The 17,583-nt window shown below is 40.8% G+C and overlaps 1 protein-coding gene across 2 annotated transcripts in view; it reads right to left on the bottom strand.

Annotated features, from left to right (window-relative positions):
- Nucleotides 1-17,113, bottom strand: part of SLC22A16 (solute carrier family 22 member 16) — a 38,864-nt gene extending 21,751 nt beyond the window's left edge. Inside the window, exon 1 of one of the 2 annotated variants that reach the window (XM_065056653.1) lies at nucleotides 16,895-17,113. In XM_065056653.1, coding sequence (XP_064912725.1) covers nucleotides 16,895-16,944 — 50 coding nt within the window. In that variant the 5' untranslated portion in view covers nucleotides 16,945-17,113. Of the gene's footprint in view, nucleotides 1-8,109; nucleotides 8,213-16,894 lie in introns of those variants that run through there. The other variant, XM_065056654.1, reaches the window with a different exon arrangement.
- Nucleotides 17,114-17,583: the final 470 nt, after the last annotated feature.

The following is a 17,583-nucleotide window of genomic DNA, read 5'->3' on the forward strand; positions in this document are numbered from 1 at the left end:
GCCGGATAACCACCCCCAAGTGCATGGGATGTGTGAATGTCCTTGGGCCCGGTCTGTGAATGAGTGGGAACGTAACTGAAACAAACATAACCTGAGTGTGGTGTGTTTTTAATAACAGTTCTTGGAAAAACATCTTATGTAACATTTTAGTCCAGGCCCGTATCTGTAAATCCTATAAATTGTCACTGGTTAATAAAGAGAGGGTCTCAGCCTGGCTCAGCTCTCTGCTCTGCCCGGCTCTGCACTCCTTCCTGAACAAGATCTCTGACTGTACATGCATCTCTGCCTGCGTCCCGGTGTGTGTCGTCCCTAATCGCTGCACTATAGAGCAATTTCCATCTCTGTAAAAAGCAATTAAGGACTTATTTTAAAGAAATATCTGTGTCGAGCCATATTTTGCCCATCTTCCAAGGGTTTAACTTAGAACTAGCTATAACTGATTCTTGTAAAAACATTATTCCATTTTCAATGTCATGAAAATCCTATTCAGTTTCAATGAAAAAAATCCACTCTGTAGTATCATTATTTTTCTTACCTAATTTGCAGCATCTATGCTAAGTGAAAACAAAAAGTCAAACAGAACGCCAGATATACGTTAATAGACAAAACTTATGCTATTCGTGACTTCATTTAAGAACAGGAAAACACGTTTTTACATCAAAATGGCCATGTTGTTGCAGAAAAAAATAAAAAAAAAAAAGCCAAGAAACAGGCAGGGGAAGCAGAAACAGGGAGGAATAAAGTTGGATCTGAAGCTAAAAAATTTTGGCAGTACCAGTGGCTGAAGGAATCCCACAGTCCTGCAGCCACACTAATGGGCTGTTCCCCTGCCTGTAAAAACTACCTACTGCTCTCTCCAGTAAAATTCCACAATGGGCTAAGTCTCTCTCTCTATATATATTTATGTAAAGCACACAGACACACAAAAACATAACCTGAAAGCCCTCTTTTGATCATTGCCAACTACAGCAGTGTTGTAACAGCATCCCCACTTATGCTAGATTGAAAAGCCCAGCCTTATGAGCTGCTGAGAATCTCCTGTGGGCAAGAAGCGATTCTATTCTGTAAAGACCACTTGCGTAGAAGTAAGGCAATTTGTTACATTGCATAGCTACCAAAAAGGAATTAATTAGGCCATTAGTGACAACATATAGTAAGCATGAAAAGTATGTAGGGAGGACAATAGGTGAGATGGGAATGCAATGAACTTTGCTTTCCACAACAGCCAAAGATTGACAAGGGACAGAGAAAGACACAGGCCCAACTTCATGGTAGACACGGGTTTGCTGGGACAGAGGTTGGGGCTGCAGAGAGTGCTTGAGCAAGGAGGAACGAAAAGCTGCTGCCTGCTCTACTGCTAGCCTGGGATCCCTCCCTTTGGACTTTTGAGTGCACAGTTTTACCTCAGACCTCTTTCTCAGTCTTAAAACCCTTGGGCTGCTTCTGGGCTTATGTTCAGGAGAGGGCTGAGCAGCTTCTCTTTGCAGCAGGACTCAGTGCTGGGGGAGCCCAGCTGGTCCCGCTCAGGGGCCCTGGAGCAGCCCCTGCCACAGGCTGTGCTGGGCAGGGGGGCACAGCAGAACCTATACAAGTTATACATTTCACTGACCCTGAGGCACAGGTTAAAGTCTATGCTGCCCTTGCTACCAGTTGTAAATATTAACCTTCTTCCTGAATTCTTAATTTAAGAACACCGGACTGATAAGCAACTCCTTTATTACTAAGCTTAAACCTCTCCCTTGCAGGCAAACATGTAACATAATCCCTTTAGTAACTCCACCAAACTTCTTTTTTAAAATTAAATTTTCCTCAATAAAAAAAGACTGCTGCTCATGCTTCTAAATGGTAAGAAAATACCATTGCAGCAGCAATAAATACCCTTTAAATTCGTCAAAAGAAAGCAAATTCTGTGATCTGTCTTCCTGGACTGATCTCAAAAAGGGCAGTTATTGGCAAAGGTATTTTATATGCCAGTTATCTTCACATACATCAGATTACATAACGTACATTGTTGTAAACAGTAGTTTCATTTTACAATTTTTTTTTGTATTTTTTTTTTTTTTAAGATCTGTGGACAAGATGACTGTCCTAAAAGGTATGATAATCTCTCTCAGTGTTTTTCCATCTCTCCAGTGACTTGCCATGGGAGATAATTATTTGGCAAGTACATTTTGTTACTCTTGCCAGGAGCGTCAAATATAGAAGTCAAGAAGACTTTGTAGGTTACTGCTCTAGTATAGAGACACTTAATGAATGCCAGAAGTCAAATGAGCATAAAACTGTCTTCAGAAAGCTTGAGCAAGACACAACATGAAAATGTTCCTGTCTTTCTTAAAATATTTTGGTGAAATTTCTGCCCAGTTATTCTTTTTTTTCAATTTACAGCTTACAGTAAAAAATACTTCCATTTTCTGATTCTTCTGCACACATTTTAAGATCTCGCCAGAAAGAAAAGCAACTGGTAATATCATCACATCAGTAACTGAACTGAAGAAATATTTTTCCATAAAAATAATGAACTAGATCTCAGACCACTGTTGCTCTGGCTGTAGTCTCATGACACAACATATTCTCCGGCACTGTCACTGTAAGTTATTTCCTCCCTTCTCCTTTCTCACTATTTATTAATCCCTTGCATTCTACCCTCACTTTTGGTGGTACTTTTAATGTGGACCAGCTGTGAAATTTATCTGGGAAACTGATCCGACTTGAAAAAAACAGTCAAAATAGATGATGACTTAAAAAAAAAAATCAATAAAACAAGCCAGATCAGTTGCTTGATCCAATTAGTATTGCACCTGTGCAAACAATCTATACCAGTCTATTTGAAAGGTGGTACATCCAGCATGCAAAAATAGCTAAAGTGGACATTGCTGCATATATGTTAGAGAATAAGTCCCCAACCTCGGAGTACTTTTACCATTGTCAGTTGTTACAACGTATAGCCGGGACAAAACTTGGTTTTAGAAACTAATTGTACGTTAAATAAAATGTGTTTCTGATAATATTTGTTTCCTTGTCTGAGAAGAGAGGAAGAATTGCTAGATAGTCCTAAAAAGCTAATATAAAAATTTAAAAATCCTTTTAGTGTAGGATAGACTCAAAAGGCTGTTCTGTGATTAGCAAAATATTTGTACTATTCCATAGGTTTTACAGCTATTTTTACTGTTTTTCCCTCCACCTTGTTAGCAAATTGCTTAGTCAGAAGACACAGTATGATTCTGTTGTGCAGTGTGCATTCAACAGGATGGCTTCAGTGGAAATAAATTTCCAGATAGTTAATATTTTTGAAAGAATTTGTGTTAAAGAACGACTTTTACCTCTGTATTCCATCCTGTGTGTTTTGTTGTTTTGTTTTGGTTTGGTTTTTTTTAATGTGGGAAAAGCCATTCTGCATTCTTTCCACTCTGAACCAAAAAGCTGTGATGCACTTACACATTCACTTTTTAAATTTCAGTCCCTCCTAAGGGTAGAATAAACTACACAGACATGGAGTCAGCCCACATCACCAGATGGTTATTTCCAGAATTTGTTTTCAGAGGAAGAAGATACTGTGTTGGATATCCAGTTTAAACATAGATGTAGAAAGTCGCATCAGTGTAAAAATCTAGAATTAGGGCTACAGAATTAAGAGCCATACTTTTAATTTTTGTTTTTTTCCAATTAATGCAACAGTTCTTTGGTTTTTACTATCTAAATAATGCACATTAGGTTTCTGTTCTCACTTGTGACAAAATAATCCAGTTGATAAATTTTGCTGGGTTTCGACAGTTTAGTAAGCATAGCTTTCATCTATGGACAGACATGTGCAGGAGAAAGGGCAGATGCCGTTCAGGATGCCCCCATGCTTCCTGCTGCCAAGGGTTACTGCACCCAGGGAAGAGCCAGCCAGAAGGATGGTGTGGTCACACCTAAACCACTTCAGTGCAACACCCAATCTCCTGCTCCAACTGACAGTGGAACTGACATCTTGGTTTTTGAATTTTGATATAGCTGAATAAGTAATTCAAATAGCTTTTGCTACTATATGACTGTAAATGTAATGATTTATTGCCTAGACCTTAGGATTAGTATTATGTGGAGATGCTTGCTTGATTGAACCTTCGGTTGAAATTTAACTCTCCCCTGAAGGATAAAAAGGAAGATAAATGAGGAATTCAAAGCTCTGGTGGCCAAAGGACAGATGATTGTCAAGGCAAAAACAAAGGGTATAGGAATGAGGAGAAAGGTAAAGGTGGCAGGGGAAGATTGTGACCTCTGACTCAAAAAATGCCCCCTACTCAGAAAAGCCCACTACTCACTGAGCGTGCATAGAAGAATAAAAGCAGACTGTACCTTCAAATCGAAGTGAGCAAAGTTTAGACCAACGAACTTTGAGTACGCATAAATATGTATAATATGTTAGGAGTGGTTAAAAGTTTAAATGTATAAATATGTATAATAACAGCCTGCTTCTGGTGTACTAGCTTTGTGAAAGATCGCCTAGCACCCTTTTCTGCACAGAACTGTAAATAAAGCAAATACCTCAACCCTGTGTGTGAATTGCTATCTGCATGCTGGGTAATGATCCCACCTTTTGGGACAACAGAACTGAACCAGGCACAAAGGCTTTGGATTTGCACTCGAGCACCCAGGATACACACACATGTTCCACTCTTTACTGTGTAAGTAACTTCTGATTGAGGGAGTACACATCACTGGGAGTGGTAACTGTTAATTGCTGTTAAACAGAACAGAGCAGAACTGAACAGAACTGAGCTCAGTTACACTTATCTAGAAAAGATGACAGTTCTCCAAAGAGCCTAAAATACAAGTGTAAATGAGATGAGGTCCCAGTTGCTCTGACCCTTGGACTAACACAAATTCTCCCTCTCAGAAGGGAGCAGTAACTGTTTAATTGCTGTTTAATCCACTAGCTGTCCTGCATGCTCAAACTGCAAGGGATTCTGAAGCAGTCAGCAATGGAGTTGGAACAGCTTGGCAACATTAAAGATTAGCACAGCTCTTGCACCATGCTGTAGGCTCCTTAGGTGAAAGGAAGCTAAATGCTATGTAACCTGCCATGGAGAGATCCATCCACAGGCAGATTATCTAGCGATGAGAGAGACCTGCAAGACCTGCCCGTGCAACAGCTGCCAACCAAACATCTTGCTTGCTTGCTCTGAGGAGAAACTACAGTTTTTCTCCTTAACATATTTATAGTATCTACCTTATAACTAGTAGAAATAAATCAATAAAAGGGAAGAAAAAAAAGCAGAAATTTAAAGCTATCACTGAAAACAATAGTCAAATACTAAACGGTGCACATCAATTTCTAACCTTCTTCAGGTTAGCCTTCTTTTTGATTATCAAAATCAGTATGTAATAAATGTTTATAATTCTGGTAGATTTGCACCCACACAAGTACCAGTAAAGCAGTTCTCGAGCTTGAGGTCCCAGCTTCATGTGGGGCTCCAGCAGTGACCAGTGGAGCAGCAATGCCGGTAGGAACAGGCCAGGCAAGCAGGAGGGGACGGCAACTGCAATAGTGACTCCAATACCTTCCAGTGGCAGAGCTGGAGTCGGGTTATTTCTGTCCAATTATCCACTTATCCATCCTGCTTTACATATGTCAAGGACATATCCTGGGTGATTTACTTAAAAATAACATGCCCATGCTGTTTTAAAGTTATTTATGTTTGTTGTGGAATTATTTTTATCAGTGCTAAACACAGCAAAGTGGTTGCACTTACCAGTAGTAACACTTTCAGCTCTGTAGTTTTATGCGTCCCTTCTAGGAACAGCATTTTAATGAACACCTACCATTTAGAAAATTAGCATGTACTCTGTCTGCATTATATATTACTAACATTACTTTTTACAGGGAAAACTCAGTTCCAGTGTCTTTGGCAACACTGTTTTGTTTTGGTCACCCTCTTTTTGGGGAGACAAATCCAAATTAGGTATTTAATTCCCTTCCACGCGGTAGTGTTTCCATCAGCTTATGTAAGCAAATCATTTCACATCACATCCTGTAAAGTGTGTAACAGAATGCAAACGTTTTTATTGAGATTCCATCTACATAGGTAGTACTTCATATATAAACGGTGGTATTTCACTCTTCCTTACCGGTTTAGCAAATCAGATATTTTCTGACACATTGCACTAACTTTGTTCAAACTATGGAAGTTTATATTTATTTTATCTGATTTTTTTTTCTGTCTATAATTCTGAAACAAAACTCATTGTTTTCAATGTGAATTAGGTGCTTATTTCATTGTTATTCCACTTACAAATTTCTGTTTCAAAACTTTGAACCTGAAATAGCTGAAGGTACAAATAACACTGATTGAACGCCTACTTCACAGTGCTGAAAACTGTCCATTCTGAAGCAACTAGCAACCTGTTCTTCATAGACTATTCTGGAAAATAATTAAACCTTACTGTTGTCCTAATTAAATTATGTGTTTTAAGAACTCTTTTTTTTTTTGGTTTCTATTCATATTAACGCCTAAGATGATTTGGATGCAGACATTTCATTTTCAGTCTGAATTCTACATAGATTCATTACTCCTGCTTGGAAGACAGTTGTAAAAAACAGGTTCTTATAGGTTTTTGAAAGTTCTCAGGGGAAAAGGTAAAACAAGTAAGAAATCTGCATAATTAATTTAAACATAGTGGCCATGGATGGCATGGATATTCTTCTTTCCTGGATATTGGTTTGGCTAGCCTATACCTTCAGTGGACAAGAAAAATACTGCTGTTTTCTCTCCTCTGAGAGATTTACACATTGCAGAGTACATAAAATAGTATGAAATGCCAAAAAGTTGATGTAATAGATCTTGGATATTTGACATACTGCCTTTGATTTTAATTAGACAAAGAACTTTTCTACAGCGTCTCTAAAGAAGATAAGTCAAAATCGCAACAGCATTATTGATCTTCTAAAATAAAAAATATTTTTCATTACTTTTATTAGTCATTTATATCTTCCATGACCAACAGACTGAGTTATTCTATATCGTTCTTGATTTTTTAATAGAAAGCAGGGAACCTTTTCATTTCCTGTCATTGAAGGAAGATGATTCTACTTCCTTTCTTCTTTCTTCCTTTCTTCTTGAAACAAAGTTAAAATTGGAAGTAATTTACATTAAAAACAAATAAATGCAAATTACAGATTTAACTGTTTCCAAGGCTAAGAATGCACTTTGACCTCTTATTAAATATATTCTGTAATGCTCTTTTACCTGCTTATACTTCCACACTACTGTCAGATTCTTTCCTCAAATCTTTCTGTCATGGTGGCTCATACAAGGAAGGAATCCAGAATAATGCCATTTTCTGACCTTATATAAATATTTAGAAGCAATATATGGCCCTTGTTCTCCACAATAATCCAATAAAGAAGATGGATTCTGCTCAAACCTACTAGGATTCTTCTGCATAAATCTATTTTTATACCAACTGCCCCCTCTCTTCTCAATGGATAAATGAGATAGAACTGAGCTCGGCTACACTTATCCGTAAAAGATGACAGTTCTCCAAAGAGCCTAAAATACAAGTGTAAATGAGATGAGGTCCCAGTTGCTCTGACCCTGGGACTAACACAAATTCTCCCTCTCAGAAGGGTGGAGTTGTAACAACTTTATGGTATTGGCCAGCACTGCTGACCTAAACCAGTTCCAAAGATGCAGAAAAAAATCCAGCCAATAATTTGTTCTGGAATATCAGCCATGATTATAAGTTATTTAAATGAAATGTGGTCTCATCAGTATAATTTCACCATACATCCAGTGGCTTTGTGTCAGATAATGCTTTGAAATTGCTTATTTATTTTTGCTTATTTTTCACCTTTTGTATTTGACTTTCTCTCTAGCATTAGCCAGACATGCAACAAACAAAATGTTACATCACAGATATACTAATATTTATTTAATAACAAGAGCTAAATGAATATGATTAGTCTTATTTTCTACTTTTTCATAAAGAACATAAAGATCTATGCCTGCAATTTAAAGGCTAAAAAAAAAGGCATTTCTGCCTACTTTGTAAGTTATAAATGTCTGCATTGATCTTCCTTTTTCCTTCTCAGAAAGTCAGTTGCAGGTTTTATTCCCTCACTTTCCGTACCTTTGGGATTTCTGTGTTTTCAGAGCAGGCTTGATCTCTTATTTCTCTGATCTTAATGCTCTCGTTTCAACAGTTGGCCTAAATCAATTTTTCCTGGAATTACCTGTATTCAAAGAATCGAGAACAAGAATTGCTGATGGAAAACCAATATCGTAGCAAGCATTGTAACATCAGTATTGTTGCATACATGATGGTTTTTCTGATGTCTGACATACAGCAGAGCAATGCAAGGCTCTTGGTATCTGCTTCGCAACATCTTCAGAGAAAGATGCTGGCTGATGCTGTGACACAGAAAGTGTCATGCCAGAAGCATTTCCCACATCCCAACCTTCTAGGTAAGCCTTCATTAGTTAATTGAGGCTGAAAGTAAAGAATGAATACCACACACTTGAAAGCAATATGCTGCATACAGTATGCAATCCATATACATCTACACTGCTTCGCTAGATCCCTTTTTCACACAATGGGGAAGCACAGACTAATCTAGATGCAATATTCATATTCTCCTAAACCACTTAATGACAATTAGGCGGATGGATCCTGCCCTTAAAATGGTCTAATTCTCCCCCTTGATGAGGTGACCAAGGCCAGATGTCTGGCCTGTAAAATTAATGAGTTGAGCTCATTAGTGCCTTGATTTGGACAACTGATTTCCCCACACAGCCACCATAGGCTTTATAGAGATGGATCAAGTAGGAACCGAGATCCTGGCAAATATCTTTCACAACTTAGAGAGGAGAAGGACCTTGCAACATGGCTGGAAAAGTACAGGCCACCATGGATACAAGACATTTAAATGGCACTGAGCTCCATGCAATGCATGGTGCTGACTGCTCTTAATAGAGTGGCAAATTATTCCCAGTTCTTTGAAGCACTTCTTTGGCACTTGTTTTCTACTTTCTGCTGCCTTATCAGCATTTTCCATCTATTCTCCAGGTCTTGACCTCTATTTCTGCCTCAAAACTGCTGCCAGAAGTGCACTCCTGATGCTGCTGCCTAACAGTAATGCCTCCAAATAACAGGAAGAGGAAACACAACTTCACTTCTGAATGAAAATATTTTCTTGAGGAAAGGGTTTAGTCTGTGATCCAATGGATGGTGCTTCTAGTTTCCTCAAATCACATTTTCGTTGCATGTGAATTTCAGAGAACATCTGCTCTGAGTGAGGTGAATGTAATTGCTTGGCTGTCAGTGTATGATAATAACATACACATTAGCTCAGTATTTTTCAAAGACAGCTGAGATTTCTCTCCAGGTATACGGACAGTCTGACAGATCAACCATCATTAATAGTACCTATAAATCTGTGTCTTGTATAGTTTGTCATCACACTTTTACCAGTCTTGGCTTTGCAACTGAGATATAACTACCTCAGCTGATATTTTCTGTCTTGCTATTTTTTATGTATTTCTGAGAAGCTGAGCATCTCATATTCTTACTCAGCTGCTATAGCTTCATGCCTCAAGCTATCTCAAATAAAATGTCAGCTGTGCACATATCTCAGTTCCATTCTTGCTGTGCATAGCAATATGGTAGCACAGAAATTTTCACAGCATGTGCTGAAGGCTTCTGAGGCCCTTTATAAAACATCTCCTTCCAACTTTGAGATATCATAATACTGCTGAAAATCACGACTATTATAAGAAAATTATTGACAGAGCTTTTATAGGAGTAATATTCCAGTCCCAGGCACCATATTACAGGAAACACACTATGCGGTGCCTTATATATTTCATTTTCATTCATACCATAATATTTTGGGCATGAAGCAGGGGATCATTAGCTCCCTGTATGTAATAATTGCCTTATGCTGCCATAACTATGTCATGCTATGACTCTGTCTAGAAGCCACCCTGGGGGGTTGCCAGCATTTCAGAGGTTCAGTTTAAATCTCAGCAGCTGGTTTACAAATCATAATTGATTTACTAGCTTAAAGACTGAGTGTTGCTTGTATTGCAGATTGTAGCCTTAAGAGAAGCAATGGATAATACTATAGACAAATGCATTTTCATCCTGGTTTTATTTCCTTCTTTTCCTATTGTTGCAATCTACTTTTTAATCTACTTCTGTTATTATAATCTACTTTTTCAATCCAGAAACAGGCAGGGGGAGGCTGCCAGCACAATCTGATGCAATACACTTTTGTCTATGCAGATCCTGTGCTAGACTGCCTCCAGTATGACCTGGATCCCAGCAAATACTGTTAGGACCTCTTGCAGACTGGGCTGCTGCTGTGTTCTCACCATTATCCAGGAGCACTTGCCAGTGTCCAACTTCAGTTCTAAGTCTTGAGAGTATTTCTGCTTTTGCCTAGTCAGGCATAGATAATGAGGTCTTTGTTTAAGCTGGTAGAGTCCGTTCTGTGGAAACACATGGCTTGTCTCACTTCTCCAAGGCTATTATGATGCTATTCAACCAACGGGATAAAATATTATTTGCAAAATATCTGGACCCCCACCCTCCCACCCCCCCAAAAAAGGAAAAAAAAAATGAAATGCAGGCAAGTCTACATTTTTTGTCCTATGAACATTTGAGATCAGCACAGGCTGATTCAAACGTCATAATGTCGCACAGTTATAAAGCTGAAGAACATTTACGAAGGGTTTCTGTCAAACACCACCCCTGACTAGGAGCCAAAGGAGGACTTAGAAATGAGATTCTTCTGTCTGGCACATTCCAGTAAACACAAACAGCTGTCCACTGATACATTTTGAAAACTGAATGACAGATATGTTGTGATAAACTTTTCCACTGTATAAAGTAGCCAGTGTCTGGGGAAAAGAGGTTCTTTTGAAAACAACCTCTAGACCATAGCATTTTGTTCATCTTCAGGAAACTACTCAAAGCTTAAACAGAAATTCATGTTACATTGTTTAAAAATATATAATTTTGTGTAGGATGTACTAAACACTAAATGTATTACTACTTCAGATGAAGCCTGTAATGTTTCCATTTTCTAAGTTAAAGCTAATAATCTGTTCAAATGCTGAATATGATTGTCTGTTTCTCCATACTGACTAAACCAATTTATTTGCATGTCAAGCCAGTGCACTTCTCTGCTTGAAAAATGTATTTTTCTTGGGGAAGAACTTCTCAAGACACCTGTAAAATATTTGAGTTTGAAAAATCATTGCTTGAAAGTATTCTGATTTTCTTTTTGTGAAAAGAAACAGTGAACGTGTTCTTTGAGATATTTGGGACTCTTTGCTATTTGATACAAACCCTAGGATTCATTGAAGTATCACGTACACAGCACTATTTGCCGAAGATGTAATGTGATCACAACAAGAGCTGTGAGCTATGAAACAAGAGAGAGGATAAGGGCATCAGCATGAAAATAGGAGCCTGGAAAAGTTCTGAGATGAGAAAAGAAGACAGACGGTTTGGTGTAAGAATTTAGAAGTAAACCAAGAGCCCTACAAAGCAGGGAGAGGAGAAACTATGTTAGTGCTGACCAGCAGGGTCTGCATTGCAGAAATCTACTGAAAGAAACTCAACAAAAGTCAAGCCACTTTTTTATGAGCCAAGTGTAGTCTCTGATCTATTTATGAACACTAGAAAGTTCCAATGAAATTAACAGAAAATATTGAAATGGTTGATAAGTGTAGTAATCTCTGCTGAACTCCATCTTTGGCTGCAACAGGTGCGCACCCTATCCAAACAGGCAGCCTGTCCTGCTTCTCTGCTCCTACTAGCAGACACTCCTAATCCTTGTATTTATTGCTTCTAAACTACAAATTGTAGCAACTCCACTGACCAGGCAACAGGTTCATATAAGGCAACAATGGAAAGATGTTAAAAACTGGATAAATACACGAACATTTCAATAAAGGGCAGTTATTGTTAATTTATTAAATAGCCTAACTGGTAGTACAATACATTATTTATAAAACCAACATTTGGAAATCTGGATAACTTACTCAATTTTGTAATAGACAGAATACTTAAAGGACAATCTTTTAAAAGATTCTAGAAATACTTCTTTACAAAACCTGGAAATTGCGCCTGTGACACCCAATCTTTTCCTCTCTCTCCGATGATTTTCACCACCTGCTTTTAGCTAAAGTATAAGCCAAGACTTGAAAACTGTATATGACAGGGAAAACTCTACATAACATGTAAACTGCATCTCATAGCTACCATACGTTCCAGCTGGGAAATCAAAACCTTACTCTCATCCACACTTAAGAGATACCTTACCAGATTTGTCTCTAGACAGCTATTGCTGATTAGATCATGTCTCCAGCACTCTGTCATAGTATAGATCAGAGCTGCAAAACACATAACCATTTCCCACCAGCAACCTGATAAGCAAGTTCTGTGTCCTGCTGGTAGATTAAAATCACTAAAGTTATCAAAAGATCTTTAGTTTACCTGAGATCTAGATGTGTGTGCAGTGTGAGCCAGCGTGGCAGGGCCTAAGGCACATCTCCCCATCAGGATACACGCACGCACTCTGCCACCAACCTTACACCCATCAGTCATGTCTCCCCTTTCCCAGTACAGGGGCTACCAGTGACCACAACTGGGTGACTATATCCTCTTTACCTGACAGGCCTCTGGGCAGGTTTTCGCAGTTGGAGTGGTGAGGCAGAAAGGGACTGGGGAAGGGGCAGGGGCAGTGAGGGAGAGCCCATAGGCACAGCCTCATAGGAACAACTGTACCTGTGAAAGGTGCCGTTTGATGTAGGTAAATTAGGAGTTTTGAGGCCTGCCAACTCATTAGAGAGGTTTTTTGAGGCAAATGAGATTTTTTGTTTTATTCACCTCTTCAATAGCAAGCAGTGAACTCATGCTCCAGAGACAGACTCAAGAACAATGTTTGAAACAACCTTATTGAATTTATGGGGCACATATTCTACCCATGCCCAAATTCAAAGACAGGCATAAAGTCTGCCTTTAATGACAAAGGAAACAGAAGCTGTTACATTTTTATAGTTATTCATCTGTGTCTCAAGACCCTAGTACGAATTATAGCATCACTGGGACTTCTGAAGGAAAGTCCACATGGAAAGCAACATATTGTCGGCATCCATGTGAATGTCAATTCTGCATAATTCATAACCTTAATCAAAGAGAAAGATTTCTATATTACAGCATATTAATAGATTTTATATAGAGCTATACACATTATATATATATATATATATATATATATAATGCATCCATACTCTCTCCATGCATATATTTATATGCACATTAACAGCTGGCCATTCTTTACTGCATATATCAGAGTTTAAGAAAACAAAAACAGTCTCAAAATACTAACAGTCATGCTTGGATTGCTCAGAATCTGACTGTGGCAAATCCACAGAATCTATATGTAGTGCATAGGCTATATGTGCCTTGTAAGAATTGCTTGAACTGAATTGTAGAATCATAGAATGTCCTGAGTTGGAAGGGACTCACAAGGATCATAGAGTTCAGCTCCTGTCTCTGCATATGACAACCCCACAGTTCACACCATGTGCCTGAGGGCCTTGTCCAGTCTCTTCTTGAACACTGTCAGGCTTGGGGCTGTGACAGCTCCCTGGGGAGCCTGTTCCAGTGCTCCACCACCCTCTAGGGGAAGAACCTTTTCCTAACATCCAACCTAAACCTCCCCAGCACATCTTCCTGACATTCTCTTGGGTTCCGTCATTGGTAACTAAAGATTTGGCACCTGGCCTCCTCCAGCCCTTGTGAGGGAAGCTGTAGCCACCATGATGTCTCCTCTCAAGTCTCCTCCAGGCTGAACACACCAAGTGACTTTAGCTGCTCCTCATACGGCTTCCCCTCCAAACCCTTCAACAACTTTGTATGCCTCTTCTCGACACTCTCCAGTAGCTTAATATATTTTTTTACCCTGTGTTGCCCAGACCTGCACACAGTGCTCCAGGTGAGGCCGCACTAGTGCAGAGAAGAGCGGGACAATCACCTCCTTCGCCCGTCTGGCAATGCTGTGCTTGGTGCACCCAGGACACAGGTGGCCCTCTTGGCTGCCAGGGACACTGCTGGCTCACGTTCAACTTGCCATCATCCAGAACCCCCAGATCTGTCTCCATGGAGCTGCTTTCCAGCATCTTGTTCCTCAGTCTGTATGTACAGCCAGGGTTGCTGTGTCCCAGGTGTAGAATCCAACACTTGCCCTTGTTGAATTTCATGTGGTTGGTGTTTGCTCAGTACTCCAGTTTGTCCAGAACCATCTGCAGGGCCTCTCTGTCCTTGAGTGTGTACAGCTGCTCCAAATTTTGTGTCATTGGCAAACTTACTCAGTAGTCCCTCAAGTTCTGTGTCCAAGTCACTTATGAAGACATTGAAGAGTGCTGGCCCTAAGATGGATCCCTGCGGAACTCCACCAGTGACTGGTCACCAGCCTGACATAACCCCATTTACTAGAACCCTTTGAGCCCGGCCCATCAGCCAGTTGCTCACCCGCTGCATTGTGTGTTTATCCAGCTGTGTGCTGGACATCTTGTCCAGGAGGAGACTGTGAGAGACAGTATCAAGGGTTTGGTGAAATCCAAAAAGATCACATCGACAGGCTTCCCTTGGTCAACTAGGTGAGTAACCTTGTTGTAGAAAGAAATTGTTAAGCAGGACTTTCCTCTCACTAATCCATGCTGGCTTTGACCAATGACTGCATTGTCATTCAGATGTTTTTCAGTAACTCCCAGAATAGTCTTTTCCATAATTTTGCCAGGCACAGAAGTGAGACTGAAGAAATGATTGATTATCTGTCAGTGTCATGATGATGCATAAATAGAAACTAATCAGAACTGACTTCCTAGTTACAGTTAAGAGCAACTTTTTATACAAAGCTGAATTATTTCTCTAGAGCTATTATTACACTTACTTTTAGCTTTATGGTCTTTGAATTCTTGAACTGCTGTGAGTCTAACATGACTATGTAAATTTTGGTAGATTCCAGTTCATCTCAAAGGTCCTAAACATAAAGCGACCCCTGTTGAACTGCATCTCAAATAATCTGGCCCCTAAATGTGAGGTTATCACTGTAGAATTGTTCTCCCTTTAACTGCAAGAAGTAGTTGTTAAAACTTTATCTAAAGTATTGTTAAATATTCTCAAGCAGGAAAATTATTTCAGTAGTTAAGAATAACTACTTTTGTGCTATTTCAATATTCAGTGGCAAGTGCCTGCTTTCCACAAAGAGCAAGCAAGACGGAAGAGTAGCAGCAAAATAAACATATTGCTAGGATTTCTCTCCTGATCCACACAGAACAAGGTGTTTTTGCTGCTGACCCAGAACAGATAATGAATGAGATATTGTTCAGATAGATGTGCATGTAAGTCACAACTTGGCCAAACATATTTTAAGCATACATCCCAGTTAAGGAAAGAGAAAGTCTTTCCATCCTAACCGTCTGCAGAGGTTATGAATACCCATCACTACTGCTCACACAATATTAAGGGCCTGTTCTGCTGTAAATCTCAGGTATGCACTTCTCCCATTAAAAGGAGCTCCAAGACTTTGTTCAAAATGCTGCTTCTGCCTGCCCCAGATAGAGAAAAGAGATCAACATAGTGGGTTAGGCTAGTCAGCAGTGACAGAGGTAGAAAGCACAACACTGCAATGCAACAGCTTGAACTTGTAGCCAGCTTGTGACACATGGGTCTGTTCCAGACATCGGCTCTGAGGAGTACGCGCCTGCAAAATCCATGCTGATAAGTGCGTTGTGGAAGTACACAACAGAACCTGCCGTGAAGATGGGTCTCTTAGTCTTACAATTCATATCCTCTAAAATTTCTTTTCCTTGCCAACCGTTTCTTCTCCACTACCTGCTATTAGCAGTCTCACACACCAGCGCTGCACCAACAGCTGCAGAAGCATACACCACACCCTGCCCCCCATCTGTGTATCCCATCCAACCCACTCGGACCTCTACACACGCACATCACAGCCACAAAACACATCAAAGAAAACTTGTCACAATGCATCACACCACTTACTGTAAAGATAATAATTTTCTGATAAATACATATAGATATACTCCATGACCATGTATCACATGCAACAAGCCTAACCTCAGTAGAAACATGCCATCTATCGCACACAAGAAGCCTGTGTTCCTATGCAGAAACAACCCATCTGTGTGTCACGCAACACTCCTATATGTACTGCTTGTACTCTCCTATTGCCCCTGAAGTGTCCAGACTGCTCCAGGGCCCAGGGCTCTGTGTGTGTGTACATCTGTGTATTTCTGTGTATTTCTGTGTTGCACATATGTGTATGTGTGTGTGGGCACACTCACATGTCTAAGAAATGTGTGAGTGTTAAGTGGCCAAGCATGTGCGCGTAGTGCAATGAATGCACACGGTGCCTACAGGTGTGTGATCCTACGTGTGAATAGGTTGTGTCTGCATATGTGAATGTGGCATATATACAGGTGTGTGTGCATAGTGTGTGTGAGCGTACACGTGCATCGCAGCATGCGTATGGAAAACTATATACAGGAGTGTGTAGAGTGGTGCAAACACGTGTCAGTGCCTGTCTGTGCAGTGTGAGTTTATACAGCGGGCTGCAGTGTGTGTGAGTGCATGTGTGCAATGCATGTGTCAGTGTGTGTGTGTCCGTGTGTCAGTCTGTGTGTGCGAGCCCCCCAGCACTACACGCAATGCTGTTAGCACAACCGATGCGGTGACGTCTCCTCGTGTCAGCCCCCGTGTGCCTGTGGGTCCCTGTGGGGGTAGGTAGCTCTGATACCCTGCCTGTGTGGGTGTCTGTCAGTCCCTGCTGGGGGATGTGTGACAGGCCTGTCCTCCCGTGAGAGCGGGTCCCCGGTACCTGCCGAAGTGTCCCAGGGAGTCGAAGAGTCGCTCGGAGCTGGGAACCATGGCGGGACGGCAGCAAGCCGGCAGGCTGGGTCTCGCTGTCCGGGAGGTGCGGAGAAGAGGCACCGTCCCGACCCCGCCGCCCGCCTCCAGCGGGACATCGCGCCCCGCCCCGCCCGCCGGCCCCCCAGGGGGCGGGGCGCTGCCCAATCGGTGCCCGGCGGGACAGACGGCACCTCCAGCCCCGGCGGCCGCTTCTGCCGGAGCGCAGCGGGAGCCGCGCCCGCCGAGCAGCGGGAGCCGGGCGGGCCCGCCTCGGCGGCAGCGGGCAGGACGGATAATAAATTCCCGTGGTACAGCTTCAGGGCTTTCGATTTCTCACACAGAACGAGGGCCTCGGACGCTTCCCTTCGGGAGATGGGTCCCTGGCTTGCCCGTCGGGCAGCGCCTGCAGCACGCTCTTCTTTTCCCCACTAAAATCAAATTAAAGGAGGGGATTATGTGCTTAAATCCTCCTGTGACAATCATTTATAATCTATCTAGGCTCTCGTGTATTTCATATGGACGTTTTCAGTTAAAGGAGGGTATATATTTTTTTTTTTTTTCCCAGGACATTTTCTGAATGTTAATAAGAGTCATTTCATAATCTGCTCTGTTATTTGGATATATTACATGTATTTTCCCAAAGTTTTAGCACACAAT

The sequence above is a fragment of the Columba livia genome, chromosome 3 (genome assembly GCF_036013475.1).
Source record: "Columba livia isolate bColLiv1 breed racing homer chromosome 3, bColLiv1.pat.W.v2, whole genome shotgun sequence".
NCBI classification, from domain to species: Eukaryota; Metazoa; Chordata; class Aves; order Columbiformes; family Columbidae; genus Columba; species Columba livia.